Genomic DNA, 17,230 nt, shown 5'->3' with positions numbered 1-17,230 from the left:
ACTTAATCTCTGTATCTTCATTGAAGTTTAAAGGATGAGTTAAATGTAATATCTCAATTGTGTTTCCCAAAGGACTGGGATATCATATACATTTTTAGTTCATCCTAAGACAGACAGAATAAAATTTAAATGATAATAGATTTCTGTAGACAGAGATAGGGAAAATCACAGTTCCAACCAAGCCAGTCCAGGAAAGATACAGTTAGTAAGACCTCCATTTCAACCAGTGAGCCGTGCATGGTGGTATGCATCTGTGGTCTTAGTTTCTTGTGAGACTCAAGTAAGAGAATTTCAGATCTGTGCCAGTTCTAGGCAATAACATCAGATCCTACAAAAGAGCTAGGTATATAGCTAAAGTGATAGATCACCTTTCTGATCAGATTGAGGCCCTGAGCCAAACTACAGTACCAGTAAATAAATAAGTAAATAAAATTTTAAAATAATTTAAAATTTTTAACAATAAGGGAATTTTTTACTTTTCCTTTGAAATTTTCTATTAAGACTCAAAAAATGCTTATGTACATTTGGGAATTTTTGAAGTGTTTAATTATGAGGAGGATTAATTTTTAACCCTTAATTTGATGTAAGTAATATTTCTCTTAGTATTTTTCTCATGTAATATAATATGGGACCTTTACATGAAAACTATTTACATGAACTAAAATAGGAAGCTAAAGCTGTCAACACGAGTAACCAAAAAGTTAGTTGATCCTTATAAGTGGCATTTTAAGTACAACATTTGACAGTTATAATTAAAATTCTAGAGTTGTAATCTATTAATATAGACAAGGAGAATTGAAAAAACACATTTTTTCCCCAAGCTTTTAAAGAAATGTCTTAATCTTTATACTAGATACTAGCCCTAACATTTACTTAAAAGTCATTGATTAGATTTGTGGATTTGAAATGTACCTTAATTAATAGACTCAATTTTTCCTATAGATATGGTGACTGCCATCCTGTATTTTTTATTGGCTCATTAGAAGCTGCTTTTCAAGAGGCCTTCTATGTGAAAGCCCGAGATGTAAGTACAGTTTTACCTTTCCTGATTAAAAAAACACTTCTAATAGATTTACCACTAAGCCTGAGGAAATGTTTAATATACTGTTTTGTGGTGTTTTTGTTTGTTTTTGTTGGTTGTAGGGCTTGAACTCTGGGCCTGGGCCCTGTCCCTAAGCTCTTTAGCTCAAGCCTAGCACTCTACCACTTGAGAACCACAACCCCACTTCCAGTTTTCAGGTGGTTTATTAAAAGAATCTCACGGGTTTTCCTGCCTGGGCTGGCTTTGAACCGTGATCCTCAGATCTCAGCCTCCTGAGTAGCTAGGATTACAGATGTGAGCCACTGGTGCCTGGCTCTGCTTTCTTTTGACATTGAAAATTTGGTCTTTGTTTCATCTGCCAGTCTGATCAAGATGCGTATATCAGAGCATTTCTCTAATCTCCCCCCTGGATTTTGCAAGAGGCAAATTCTGCAGCAGGATTTTTTGTGTGGGGGGGGGTGTGGGGGGAAGGTGTTGGGGAGAACATACTTACACATGACCAGTTTGTGTTTGTATTATTTTCCATTACATGATTGCTAATTTCTTGATAGAGGATCAGTTCTTTCCCCAAAATAAGTGTTCCAAGTAATATTGGTAGTAGTTCTCTTTCATCTGTGGGTGTATATTCCAGGGTGCCCAAGAGATATCTGAAAGCTTGGTACCAGATCCTAGACTTACTTGAGCATCCCTCATCTGAAAACCTAAAATCCAGAATGCGCTAACATTCAAAACATGTTTAGCTCCCATGATACTCAAAATGTTTTGGATTTCATAATTTGGGATTAGGAGTGCTCAATTAAAAACGTTTATACAAACATCCGAAAATTTAAAATGCTTCTGGTCTCAAACATTTTGGATAACAAATACTTAACTCATACTGTTTTTGTAAATGTGTAATTTCCTTTGAGTGGATTTTTGTGCTCTGAAAGAGTTGTTTTTGCTTAACAAAATTTAATTTACAAATTAGACTCGTTCAGAGATTGAAAACAACCAGTGGGGGCTGGGAAGGTGGCTCAGTGGTAGAGCACTTGTCTTGCATGCATGAGGCCCTGGGTTTGATTCCTTAGCACCACATAAGCAGAAAAAGCTGGAAGTTTCACTGTGGCTCAAGTGGTAGAGTGCTAGCCTTGAGCTGAAGAGCTGAGGGACAGCGCCTAGGCCCAGAGTTCAGGCCCCACAGCCGGAAAAAAAAAAAAAAAGCAACCATTGATAAAATAAAACAAGACTATCTTGTAATGAAAATTAAATGGTCTGTCTATCTGTGTGTCTAAAAGTATCTTCTTGTACTTTCACTTTTTCATTTAAAGACAGTACTTCACAGCTTCTCTTTGGCATATGCAAATACTCAGTATCAGCATCAGTACTCTAGCTCTTTGGGGATCATTATTAAGTTAAGTAAATGCTTTTTTAATGAAAGCATTTTGATGTCATGACAATCTATCTGATAATTAAGATAACTAAGTCTAATATATACATAACATATAGAGGATGGAGAGGCTGGACAAAGTGATAGTGATACATCACTAGCAAGAAGAAACTGAATATCTGATAATTCATCAAGCTGCTCAGGACAATACACAATTTAAAATACATAAATTTTTGGTTTTGGAATTTCCCACCTAATATTTTTATGCCCCAACTGACTTAGCTAAAGAAGGAACACTATCTACCAACTGTAATATTTTTCCCCAAAATTCACTGTGTAGCAACTCTTTCTTAAAAACAGATTCGGGCTTTGTCATCTTAAAATCAAGTAAAAATTCAGAAGGCACATTTTGAGCAAGAAGATTTTAATTAATCTATTTGTATATTAACACAGCAATCAACACCTCAGTAATTGCTTCAGTGTATCTCTATAGCTTCAGCTCTTCTCATTTCCCTACCTGCTATGGTTTAAATATTCCCTCCAAAAAAACTTACTTTGACATTTAATTGCTATTGTAACAGTGTTGAGGAGCGGTACCTTTAAAAGTTGGCTAGGTCCTGGGGATGCCACCCTGATGAATCCATTAGGAATTTTATCTCAGGAATGTGCTAGTTGTTGTAGGAGTTTGGTGTTTTTTTCCCTTCTTCCCTCTCTCTTCTGCTGTATTATCATGTAATATCTTACCATGTTATGATACGGAAAGAATGCCCCACAAGAGGCAAACTCTCTCTATCTTCAGTACAATTTCTCCATAATCTTACTCTTCTTGCATGCTTCCCCAATGTCAGGAATGCCTTTTCTCCTGCTTTTTACTGGAGGGCCCTTATTTCCACTTCCATCACCTACCCTTCTAGTACTGTCCAGTGAAACCCTCTGTTTTCTGTTATTGGTACACTAAACACATTGTAATTATCCATTCTATATATGTCTTTCCAGGTTCCAGTTTTCTTTTGGCAGGAGCCATGCCCTTTTCATTCCTAAACACAATAAATGCAATATATGTTTAATGAATGGAACAAAAGTAGGGAAACAGTGGCATGTAAATGGAGAAGGGGAAACTGCTAACATTAAAGAAGGCAAGCAGTTTTGATAATGAGTCAAAGCTTCCCTGTGAGATTTGTAATTTATATATAGTTCTGATACAAAGAAAAGCCCTTTTTTTTTTTTTCAGTACCCATATTTGAACTCAAGACCTGGTACTTGAGCTTGTCAGGGAAACTCTCTACAACTTGAGACATATTCCAAGCCCATTTTGTTTTATTTATTTTTCAAATATAGTCTCTTTAGGTTTCCCAGGTTGGCTAGTGCCACATTCTTCTTACCTGTACCTCCTACATATCTACGTGTGAATCACCATGTCTGGCTTGTTTGTTGAGATAGCATTTCACTAATTTCTTCCCAGGGCTGGCCTTGAACTTCCGTTTCCTGATTCCTGCCTCCCAAGTAGCTTAGATTGCAGACTTAAGCCATTGTATCCAGCCTAAGAAAAATCAATCTTAAATGTTAAATACTGAATTCCAAGAAAATTGGTCAGTTACTAACAGTTAAATAATGGTGCCAGGGACCAGTGTGATGTTTCCTCCTTAAGAGACTAAGATCTGAAGAATGAAGGCAGTTTGCTTAGAAAAATCCAGAGACTTCTAGATCCAAAATATCCATCTGAAAAGCAAGGCTGGAGACATCAAGTGGTAGAGCAATAGCAAAAAAGGCTCTGAGTTTAAAACGAAAACAAAATATTATTTATTCTTAGAATGGTGGAATAGCACTTTTTTCTTTTTACAGTTTCTAGAATTTGAACTCAGAGCTTAGATTCTGTCCCTGAGCTTTCTAACAGATTTTATGATACATGTTTTCCCATATTTTATGGTATCTTTATGTAATTGTATTTATGGATATTTGTATAAAATGAAGTCATCTTTCAATACTATTGTAGCATTTTCCCTTTTGATATATGTCCATTTGTTTAATTGTATATTATTTTTTGTTGTTGTTGTTATTGGTCCTGGGGCTTGAACTCTGGCCTGGGCACTGTCCCTCAGCTCTTCAGCTCAAGGCTAGTGCGCTACTACTCGAGCCTCAGCACCACTTCCAGTTTTTGAGTGGTTAATTGGAGGTAAGAGTCTCACGGGGACTTTCCTGCCCATGCTGTCTTTGAACCATGACCCTCAGATCTCAGCCTCCTGAGTAGCTAGGATTACGGGCGTGAGCCACTGGCACCCAGCATAGAATTTTAAACTTTTATTATAAAAATTTTTGTATAGCCGGGCGCCAGTGGCTCACGCCTGTAATCCTAGCTACTCAGGAGGCTGAGATCTGAAGATCGCTGTTCGAAGCCAGCCCGGGCTTTATCTCCAATAAACCACTAGAAAGCTGGAAGTGGTGCTGTGGCTCAAGTGGTAGAGCGCTCTCCTTGAGCTGAAGAGCTCAAAAGCCCCATGACCGACCAAAAAATAATACTAAATTTTTTTGTATAAAAATAAATATAAATAAATTTTAAATATTTTAACGTTTATTGCAATTAAACCTTAGAAGTTAATAAAATGTAAGCTGCATAAAAACATTTCAAAATATACTCATTATTTTTGACTAAACCATTTCAAAATAAATTATAAAGTTCACATTTTACTCCTAAAACTTTAGTATGTCTTGTAAACATGAGATTTTCCTACTTAATCATAATACCATTGTCATATGAAACAAAATTAATGATAATTCTCAAATATTAATATTCAATTCATATTAAAACTTCAGCAATTGTCCCCAAAATAACTTTTTAGCTGTTTTTCTTTCTTGAACACACAATTCACTCAAGGATCACAAATGATATTTAAGTTTTAGACTTCTTAAATCTCTCTTAAGTAAGCACCATCTCTTCCTCTCCCCCTACCCCCCATGACATTTGCTTTGTGAAGAAATCAAGCCAAATGACTTGTTCCAAATTCTGGATTTGTGTGCTTCTTTGCAATATTATTTGCCTTGTTCCTCAGGCTATCCTTCCTTGGGGGCAAAAGAATAATAAGTCTAATTGTTAAATCAGATAAAGCACTTTTGTAAGAATGTTGAAGGGCCAGTGTGGGTGCTCACTCCTTTAATACCAGAGGGACAGAAGGGTCACAAGTTTGATGCTAATCTGGGCTCACAGTAAATTCCAAACCAGACTGGCCTAAGTAGTAAGACCATTTCTCCAATCCTCCCCCCTCCAAAACAATGATTTGTAAGTAATGCTGAATAATTTATTATAATAAGATTTTAAAGGCTTATTAAATCTTTGGTTCTGTGATCATGCAGTTGTATTTAAACAGCCACTTGCAATTTGATAAAAACATGTCTGTCCTTTCCAGTAAGATTAGTAAAGCAGTTGAAATGATGAAAAAAAAGTCTCGTTTTTTTTGTTGTTGTTGTTTTGTTTTTGTTTTTTGGGTCTGGTCATGGGGCCTGAACTCTGGGCCTAGGAGCTGTCCCTCAGCTCTTCAGCTCAAGGCTAGCGCTCTACCACTTGAGCCACAGCGCCACTTCCGGCTTTTTTCTTTTTGCTTATGTGGTGCTGAGGAATCGAACCCAGGGCCTCAGACATGCAAGGCAAGCACTCTACCACTGAGCCACCTTCCCAGCCCTGTCTGGGTTTTTTGTAACTCAAAGTATAGCTCTTGGGGCTGGGAAGTTGGCTCAGTGATAGAGTGCTTGCCTCATATACATGAGGCCCTAGGTTTGATTCTCAGCACCACATAAGAAGAAAAAAGCTGGAAGTGGTGCTATGGCTCAAGTGGTAGGGCACTAGCCTTGAGCTGAAAAGCTGAGAGACAGCGCCCAGGCCCAGAGTTCAGGCCCCATGGCTGACAAAAAAAAAAAAAGTGTAGCTCCCAAAATAGGCATAGGTATTTCTAAAATCTCATGTCAAGAAGTTCTGTATTATAGCTTTAAATGCAGATACTTATACAGTATATTACTTACAAAAGAACTTTTACTAAGTATCTTGCATAGTAAATTGGCATTTAGATTTATTCAGACTTGATAATCCCCAGAGGAGCATAAGCTCTTGTTTATTAACTCCTGGATATTTCTAATGAAACAATTGATTGTTTGCTTTTTATTAATGTGAAGGTATTTTAGCAAATGAAAATCATTGGTTCATATAATTAAAAGTGTTGCTTCCTAGTAGATTCACATCAAAATTCACTGACCTTTGTGGACTACTAAAATGTCTTTATCTTCCTTCTCTTGTTCAGGTTTCCCTTCCCAGTTTAAAGATCAACAGTTTATGCGTAATTTATTAACATTTCTATAAATGTAAGCAAGAGTTGGCCTCATAATGAATAAATTTTTCAAAATTAAATTGAAGCTGGTATGTTTAGTGTTATATATTTATCTCCCTTTAATTAGGTGAAGTACAATATATAATGATAATGCTTCGGATTTACATGATGCTGTTATATAAAACATTTTCCTGTATATGCATTTCATTTGGACCTTATAACCAGTAAGATAGGGAAATTAATAACTATATTCTCATATTAGTTCATTTGTTTATCAGTGCTGGTCCTGGGGCTTGAACTCAGGGCCTGAGAACTGTCCCTGAATGTTTTTTGCTCAAGACTAGAGCTCTGTCACTTGAGCCACAGCTCATGGACTTTTTCTGCCCTGGCTTTGAACCATGATTCTCAGATTTCAGGTCTCCTGAGTAGCTTTGATTACAGCGTGAGCCACCAGTGCCCACAAATAAGACCTTATGTTCCAACACAGGTAAATATGGCTTACAATATACTACTACACTTCAGATTTCCCACATACATTCTGTACTACAGGATTCAGTTATTCAAGTTTGTCTCTACTTTTGAGATTTCACATTTTAGTTTACCCAAATCTTAATATTATTTTTAAACTTATGAAAGTATCATTTTTCCAAAAACAATTTGCTAATGTTCAAACAATTTAGGGCACTACTCTGGCACTCTTATGAAATTTCTTTCATCTTAAATATCACATGTTTAATTTAAACTGTGGGAGGCACATTAATTTTACCAGGGCAACAGATGAGCCTCAAGCACCAGCTTTCTTCACTTGAAGTGAGAAATTGAGTTCCAAGAGTAAATAAAAACAAGATTGAAGGTTTAAATCCTCTGCTAGGCTTTTTGAACTTATATACTCATTAAATGTTTATTGGAGTGGTGGGATTACAAAGGATTTGGGGAGCTTCATCAACTGGTATATAGTTAATCACTAAGTAAAACACTACATTTGATAAAGTGTTTCTCACAATGCCACATTCAATCCATCTTAATGAAAACTGCTTCAAACTGATTTCATTTGAGAGCACTTGTTGGTGAGAGTGTTCATGGTTCTTTCTACCTTTTCCTTGAGGATTTATAATGCTACCCAAATCAGAGCGCTAATTTCAACGAAGCAGGTGTCCTAAGTTCTTTTATTAAGTATATCATGATGAAATTTAGATTTCTGACTATACATTAACCAATTGTATGACCCCTCTTTCTTGTTCTTGACTATTAATGATGTTCACAGAGTTAAGAACTATTCATGTTTATTACATACCAACTAACTATCTAGGATACAGAAGTTCTCTGCCCTTAATAAATTCACAGTCTAGCAGGGAAGGTAGACAATACACAGATCTGTAGCATACAGTATTCTAAAGACACAGTGAGGACAGTTGCCTTTACACCTTCAAAGATGTTTCTAGAGAAGGTACCCCTGACTTGATTACTTTTTATTTACTGTGTAGTTCTGTCTGTTCTCAAACTTGTGATGTTCCTGCTTCATTCAGCATCCTCAGTTGTGAGATGACAGTATCTACCATCCAGCTCTGACCTGAATCTTAAAAGATAAAAAACATGCTTGGAAAATAACAGAATTCAGAACAAAACAGAGATAAAAAGTAATAGTTGAAGAAGATGAATTAATCTAAGGGAACTAAAACAAGTTTATGTTAGAAGGCTGAACAGAGAGTTGTATTTGCAAGGCCCAAGGCTGGAAAGAACAATTGAGAGTCATAGAGGAGGGAAGCTGTGATTCCCTACCTTTAGCAGGCATTTAGAAGATATTTTCTAGGTAAAGCTTGTATTTTGCTTTTACTTAAAGACAAAAATGTTTATCTAAAGGGCAATAGTTAACTTTCTTAATTAAGTTAGTGGAAGAGCTTCTGCTGGCTAAGCCATGAATTTCTTAGGAGTTTTTCAAAGATATATTTTTTTCCCCCTAACTCTCTGGGGCCCTCCCTAACTCTCTGTCTCTGCCCAAGTCTCTTCTATACAACAAAAAAATGCCCTAGACAATGATTAGACATTTGTAGTAACTGAAAATCAACAGCAATAAAAATCACAATGCCAGGGTTTATTATCCATGTGATAATAAAGGATTGTTACTTTCCCAGGCATCCTCTTAGGACAAAAGGCTTTGATATCAATAATCCTGATATGGTCCATATATCTGAAGTCAGACCTAGTACTTTTTCTAAATGTACTGAATTTAAGGAAACCAGAGCTCAGGTCCTGCTTTCCATTTATAAGTTTCATAGTCTGAAACTAGTAATAAACTTGTTTCTAATCTGAGTGGGGGGAAAATGAGAGTGTTGTTATATATCATTGATGGTAATTTTGTTGTTATATATCATTGATGTCAAGGCACTGTTAAGCTGTTTTGAACAAATTTGAAAAAAATAACAAAACTGGATTTCTTACTCAGTTTATGAACTAGCTCTAAGCACAACCCCAGAAAGGAATTTTGTAAACCTTGGTTGATATTCCTATAACTAAAATGAGTGTTTCGCTTTGACAATGGTTATTATGGATCAAACTTTTTTAAAGTCAGCTCATTGTAAAGTAGCCTGTTTTCCTTCCTCGGGAACTCCATTATCTCCCCCCCCCCCCCCCAAAAAAAAAAAAAACCCCAAGTAAACAAACTTCTTTGTGCTTTGGAAAATATGCCTAGTCTGCTCATTTTGTCTGTGTTATCTTTTCAATTTAAATTCCTTGAAGGCAGGGCAGTTTCTTTTAGAGTAATTTTATGTGACAGTTTAGAACAGCATCCTGCACATGTATGATGCTAACATAATTCTTTTAGCAAAATATTTTCTCATTGCTCAAGTAATGTTTATTATAAGAAAAGTAATAATACAGATTCATCGTAAGTAGAGAATAAAAGTTAACATATAATTCTGATCATGGAAATAACCATTACTAAATGAATTTAATTTATAAGCATTTCATAATTCTACAAACATGTATATTTGTCAAAAAGCTGACATTTTATATTAACTTAGTTATCAGATCTGCCCATTTGGTAAAAATGTTTGTACCTGTATTGTAATTATTTTTTAAAGTAATCAAAAAGAAATTGTTAATTTATGCTACTATTTAAAACTTTCTTAATTTGATCACCTTTTAAAAATATTTGAGACTATGTTGAAAATGAACTAACTATTCAACTTGTGGATGGGAATGGGAGGGAAAAACTGGGAGAGAGCAAGAGAAGGAGTGACATTATCCAAAAAGAAATGTACTCTTTACCTAACTTATGTAACTGTAACTTCTCTGTACTTCACCTTTATAATTAAAAATTAAAATTCTATTTGAACCAGGTACCTAGGGGCCACCTGTAATCATGGCTACTCAGGAGGCTGAAATCTGAACATCATGCTGCAAAGCCAGCCTGGGTGGAAAGTCCATGAGACTTATTTCTCCAATTAACCAACAAAAATACAGAAGTAAAGCTGTGGGTCAAGAAATAGAGCACTAATCTTGAGGGAAAAAGCTCAGGGAGAGTGTCCAGGACCTGAGTTCAGGATCAGCACCCCTCCCCCAATTATATATATTTGAAAAATATCAGACATAAGAATCATTACCATCAGTAGACTATCCATTCTGCATCATTTCTCCTATAGGGTCCTCCCTGGTTCTACAAATTATTTTTTATTCATATGATTATTTTAGAATGCTGAAGCTGTTAGATCTGTTCAAGAAATCTGTTCCATATTTTGCTTAAAAATAAAAGGCTGGGAATGTGGCTTAGTGGTAGAGTGCTTGCCTAGTGTATATGAAGCCCTGAGTTTGATTCCTCAGTACCATACGTACAGAAAAAGCCGGAAGTGGTGCTGTAGCTCAAGTGCTAGCCTTTAGCAAAAAGAAGCTCAGGGACAGGTCAAGCCCCAGGACTGGCAAAATAAATAAATAAAATGTATGGTAGAAGTAGTACTAATGAGAATTATCAGGTTTGAATTCTGACTCTTTACTGGTCTTTATTACTAATAATAGATGTGTACTTTTAACCAAATTATTCAACTTCTCTGATTACTCAACTTCATCTTCTCAATTCTACATTTAAGACTTCGGGATATAATACATATCTCATAGGGTTATTTAACAAATCAGGCAGCTTTGAATTTGAAGGTAGGCAGTTTCAAACTAGCCTGATACTGACTAGCTGTATATCCCTCCTGCATTTTCTCAGAAAGGCAACTAAAATAACTTGGTGATAAACCTCACTTGGAGTAATGAATCCTTACCTTTATAGTGATGATGTTACTTGAATGTTAATGTCAGAGAAGATAGTGTCACTGAAAGATAGGGCTAGAAGAGAAATACCTGAGGGGGGGGTCTCATCAAGAAATCCATGAATGTCAGCAAGAACTTTTTTGGGTTGTTAAGTACTAGTTAGCTTTTGAAAGAGTTTGAAGAGGAAGATGACATTTTTAGATTAATAATACAGGAATAAATGATATCTGCAAAAAGCAATATAAGAAATTTGTAGGAGGAATTAGAAGGGACAAATGGATAACAATGAGACTGATTGGTGTAATTGAAATGTGTGTAATCCTTGGAACAGCAAGCAGTGATGAAAAAAACAGTACAGTGGTAGCACGATGTAGTTTACAAAATTTTGGCTCTAAATTTCACAGCCTGTCCACTTCCCTGTATCTTTTTATACACATTAATCTTCTAGTATCTTGTTTCTCACCAACTCTCCTTGGATTGCCTAACAAAACAGGAGAGAATAATACCACAAAGAGCTGTTTTCTCCAATATATATACTTACGAAGAATTCCAAAAGTCACTAAGAAAAAACAACAACCATAGTATGGGTAAGTAATATAAACAGATATTTTAGAGAAAATAGAAAATACTATTAAATTAAAATATGAAAAAGGTGCTTCACATTTTATAATATAAGAAACACAGATTAAAACTACACTTAACAGCTTTTTTGCCTATCGTACCAGCAAAAATGGCTGAATGTATTAATGCAAATCAAAAAAATAAATACACAAATATTTATTTTAGTATTGTTAAAAGCACAAAACTGGAAATATACATTAATAAAAGATTAAATAAATAATGGTGTCTCTTATAGTGGAATACTATATAACAATTTAAAAGATGAAGCTATTCATAAATATTGCTTTGGAATGATGCACAAAATAAGTGAATAAAGTGAATTGCATAATAACATGTATAGTGTGGCTGTTTTGTGTTCTGAAAGCACCTGTGCATGTAGTAGGTAGATAAATTACAAGAAGTTTTTTTTTTTTTTTTTAATGCCAAGACAAACCACTTACTGTGACCTCAGTAACCTTGTTGGATCTCAGTTATATATAATCTGGTACACATGTATTTCAGTCAGATTGGTGCACCCTTCACTGTTACACTGTTCCAAATACTAGCAGAGTAGCTTCCCTAGATGAAATGGTTGGATCAAATGTTAGCAATGAAAAGACTACCTGCCCTATTGTGTGAAGAAAAGACTAGAGTCATTCTACACAACCTCCATGCCTTCTTGGGGTTCATTCAATCATGCTTTCCAATTGGCCTTCTTAGAATAGCTTTTCTCTTTTCTCATAGCCAAATGAGTAAGTATAGTATTCTAAAGAACTTTTTTTTTTTTTTAAGTCAGTCATGGGGCTTGAACTCTGGGTGTGGGTGCTGTCCTGAGCTCTTCAGCTCAAGGCTAGCACTCTACCACTTCCTAACTTCCTAACTGTAGTATTCTAAATGACCATTCTGGTCATTGCCATTATAACCCCTTAGCGTATAAGGCAGAATCCTATGGTAAACTGAGAGAATCTTTCCGCTAGAACAAGAACTAGTACATAATGCGTAATTTTTCTTCAAATTTTATGGATTATTACAGTTCCATAAATTTATCATTTTTACATATAAGTAGGAATATCTTTTAAAGTTAAACTATTGTAGATAAGAGTTATGATTCAATTTAGTTGTGCATAACAGAAAAATTTTAAAAATGAATTAGAATAGAAGTTAATTTATCTCTTCCTTTAAAAAGTCTACAGGTCATCTGTCCAGTCCTTGTATGGCACATCACAAAGTAAGAAACTCAGGCTTTCTGCTGTCTTGTTGCTTCTCTGAAAAGATTCAGGATTTATCATGACTGCTGGAACTCTCATACTTACGTTCAGATTATCCTGAACTTAGTTACAGAGCTACATTTGATTAATAGAAAACTGAGAAAAGTTGTTTCTAGTTGTCAACCATTAATCCAACAAAAGAAAGCAATATAGAGATTTTTCTCACCAAGAAAGAAATGGAAAATATTTAGGTACCATCAATCTCTGCCACACATACTAAGTTAATTATTAAGAGTTAATTAAAAACTGGTATCTGTTGCTCAAAGACTACAATCTTAGCTACTCAGGAAGCTGAGGTCTTATTTCCAATTAACCACCAGAAAATTCAGAAGTGGATCTGTGGCTCAAGTGGTAGAGCGAAAAAGCTTGAGCAAAAAAAGAGACTCAGGGATAGGGATAGTTCCCAGACCCTGAGTTCAATCCCCAGAGCCAGAACACACACACACACACACACACACACACACACACACACACACACACACACACACACACACACACACACACACACACACACACACACACACACACACACACACACACACACACACACACACACACACACACACACACACACACACACACACACACACGTCACAGTCCTATGTGCATAAATTCAGCTTTAAATTTTTTTTGCAATATTCTACTTTGAAGTCTGTCTGCCAGGCAACACAACAATCTATTAAACATCATTGCCCACTAATCATTACACTTCCTACAATATTTTTTTTTTTTTAGTCAGTCATGGGGCTCTAACTCTGGGCCTGGACACTGTCCCTGAGCTCTTCAGCTCAAGTCTAGTGCTCTACCACTTGAGCCACAGTGCCACTTCCGGATTTCTGGTAGTTAATTGGAGACAAGAGTCTCATGGAATTTGCTGCCCCGGCTGTCTTTGAGCCAAGATCCTCATGTCTCAGCCTTCTGAGTAGTTAGATTACAGGCGTGAGCCATTGGCACCTGGCTGTTTCCTACAATTTTTAAACTAGAATGCATTATTAATATAATCATACATCTTAATGTGAAATTAAGTATAAATATCTTAAATACTGCTATGGTTTCCCCATTTCTCTAAATATGGAAATATGAAATAAGTAGACTGAGAGTTCTTTTTTTCCTCAGTAGCCTAATTTAGGAAAAGGGAGTGCTTGTCTACTACTATCCTCCAGCTGTGCTGCTCACATCTATATGTATGTTCTGCCTATTCAGTAGACCTGTGGTTAACTAGAAATAGTGTGCATCATCTCAAAAGAGAATAGTAGTAAGTCGGGTGCCATTGGCTCATGCCTGTAATCCTAGCTATTCAGGAGGCTGAGATCTGAGGATCATGGTTCAAAACCAGCCTGGGCAGCAAAAGTCTGAGACTCTTATCTCCAGTTAACCACCAGAAAACTGGAAGTGGAGACACGTGGCTCAAGTGGCCTTGAACTGAAGAGCTCAGGGACAGTGCCCAGGCCCAGAGTTCAAGCCCCACAACCTACAAAAAAGAGAATAGTAGAACAGAAAAATATTTACACATTTTTATTGTACTGGGGATTAAACCCAATAGTTTAGTTTTACTTTAGGCTGTTTTTTTGGGGGGGGGGGGCTTCTGATTTCCATATGATATGTGAGATTTAAAGACATCTGTGTGTTCAGAATTTCAGGATGCTATCCCAGCATTTGCATCAGGATTAGTAGCCTTTTTTTTTTTTTTTAAAGAACTTTTCCAGTTTGATTGCTGCCTGTTGGTAACTGAAGTCATTTTGGGGAACTGGACAAGCAAAAGTGTTACATTTCTTTTCCCAGTACATAAAAATGTATAGCTTGGGCTTCTTGGGACAGAGTAGACATTGGCTTGCACAAACTTTTTTCTCTACTTTTTTTATCACCTGAATTTAACATTCAGATACAGAGGAGCCAGTTTCTCTGTCTTTATAATTCAGTTCAAGTATCACTTACATAATGAAGATTATCTTATCATGCATTTACCTTGAGTCATGGTGATAGTTACCAAGCTGGGCCTGTGAACATTTATAACAAGAATGGAATTGTGGAAGTAGGCCATGTTCTAGAATGATTCAAATTTAGGACCTAGACAAAACAAAACAGCTACAAAAATGTTGGGACACGTAGGCCAATTTTGAGTATCAATTCTATTTATATTATCTTAGATTATATATTTTAGATTATGTTATATATATCTAGTTTAAATTGTATTATTTTATCTTTGTATCTTTGGTATGAAAAGGAAATAATGATTATATATGTAAATGTGTTATTTCTGGGAAACCAATTCTGAAGTATTTAGGGCAGAAGTATTAATCATGCCTGTAACTTTCAAGTGTTTCATGAAAAGAAGTCTAATAAAAGGAATGCACACTGAGTGCTGGTGGCTCAGGCCTTTAATCATAGCTGCTTAGGAGGCTAAGAACTGAGGATCTCTGTTCGAAGCCAGCCAGGGCAGAAAATTCCCTGTGAGGCTCTTATCTCCATTTAACCACTCAAAAACTGGAAGTAGAGCTGTGGCTTAAAAGTGTTAAGAGTGCTAGTCTTCAGCAAAAGAGCTCATGGACAGTGCCCAGACCATGAGTTCAAGCCCCACAACACCCATCACCAACAACAAAAAGGAATGCCAGGGCAAAATGTTAGTAATTAGTAAATCTAGATAATATCAGTTTGTCAGCTGTTTGTATTAACAAACCACACCCAAGTTTAAAACAAAACCAAAAGAATTGTAGTAAAGATTGTGATTATTCTGGTGGTGATATGGTAAAGGCAAAGAAGATCAGAAATGGGAATGAGGGAAAATCGGGTACTATTTTATTCTCTTTTTAAGTTCCTATTTAAAAAACAAACCACGCTACCATTTCTAGAAATTGTCACATCAATATTAAAATCCTTGAATACACAGATTATAGATATTCATATACATGAAAAGAAATGATTTTCTCTTTAGCCCCTCCACAAATGTTTCCTGTCTGCTCTGTATTTGACTTTTGAGATATGTCTCACTTCTTTCATAGTCTATAGTTCTATGATACTGTTTAGTTTGAATAGCTACAATAGTTCAAAGCCAAGTCAGCTTGGTTGCTATCAGCTACACATTTATTTAGTACCTTACTTCTGGATTTAAATGTGAAGATTAGTTAGGCACTGAAGGCACAATAAACATCCCAAGCACTGTTGCCAATGGGAAAAAACAAGGAGGTCCTAGATCTTTGGTGCATTTTCATGGCTAATATCCCTTGAAATTATTTTCAAAATCATTTATTTTTCATGGGTAGTTCTGGATATTTCCTTCTAAATACTTTTTATAATAGACCAGCATAATTCATAGTCCTCACAAACCCATCTTGACCCATAATCGCACCGTTGATAGGTGGCAGAACTGCATTCTGTTACTTTAAAGTTTTGAGATGCTGTGCAAAACAAAAGAAATGTGCATATCACCCAATGTGGAAGAAATAACTAATGCAAAGCTCATAGAACTCATAAATGTTATAGACCATGATAGACAATTTGCCCCATGAAAGTTAGAATGTGTTTGTGACTTTACCTAAGCATCACTATCCCACAATACTGTGAAATTTGGGAACTTATGTAACCACTTAATCACAATAAAAATTTTGAAAAAAAAGTTTGAGATTTTTTTCTTTACAGTTTTACTAAAACCTAGGACATAAAGGCTGGTGAGAGTGAAGCTCTATTGCTTTCTTTAGTGTTCTATGAAATTTAGACCTTCTCTGCCAAATTAGATAATACAAATATATCCTTTTCCCTTTTTTGTGCCAGTCCTGAGTCTTGAATTCAAGGCCTGGGCACTGCCCATAAGCTTTATCCCTCAAGACTAGTGCTCGACCACTCGAGCTACAGCTCCATTTCTGGCTTTTTGGTGATTAATCTGAAACAAGAGTCTCACAGACTTTTCTGCCCCAGCTGGCTTTGAACTACAATCCTCAGATTTCAACTTCCTGAGTAGCTAGGATTATAGGCATGAGCCACTGGCACCCTGCCAAGTATAGCCTTTTAATGCTCTAGTATTATCACTTGTTAAATGGTACAACCATTAGATATTTACTTACCCTGAATATCTCTTCTCCCTCAATTCGTTAAGTGCAAGGGATCTTTATTTTATTTATTTTATATTTTTAGTGCCTAACACATAGCATTCTGTGAATGCTAATGCACTAAATTATTAATGGCTCAATTTAAAAAAAAACTGGTCACGGAAAACATTTTCTAATGTTGTTTTCTGTGTACTAGCTGTTCTTCACAAAAGCAGTTTTTCTGATTTCTTTGCAATTTCATCTCTCCCCAAAATCGATTAATTCTCTGAATTTTTAAAAATTGTTTTGGCCTGTATCTTATTGAGCTTAATAAGATAATCAAAAATCTGATTCTGGGGTTTGCATCT

At 35.9% G+C, this 17,230-nt stretch overlaps 1 protein-coding gene across 1 annotated transcript in view; it reads left to right on the top strand.

Annotated features, from left to right (window-relative positions):
- Faf1 (Fas associated factor 1) overlaps positions 1–17,230 on the top strand; it is a 297,788-nt gene that overhangs the window by 182,772 nt on the left and 97,786 nt on the right. Inside the window, exon 12 of the mRNA XM_042677919.1 lies at positions 943–1,024. Within this exon, the coding sequence (XP_042533853.1) occupies positions 943–1,024 (82 nt within the window). The remainder of the gene's footprint in view (positions 1–942; positions 1,025–17,230) is intronic.

Source organism: Dipodomys spectabilis, unplaced genomic scaffold, assembly GCF_019054845.1.
Source record: "Dipodomys spectabilis isolate Male_0828 unplaced genomic scaffold, ASM1905484v1 ptg000002l, whole genome shotgun sequence".
NCBI classification, from domain to species: Eukaryota; Metazoa; Chordata; class Mammalia; order Rodentia; family Heteromyidae; genus Dipodomys; species Dipodomys spectabilis.
This window is presented reverse-complemented; position numbering and strand designations above follow the sequence as displayed.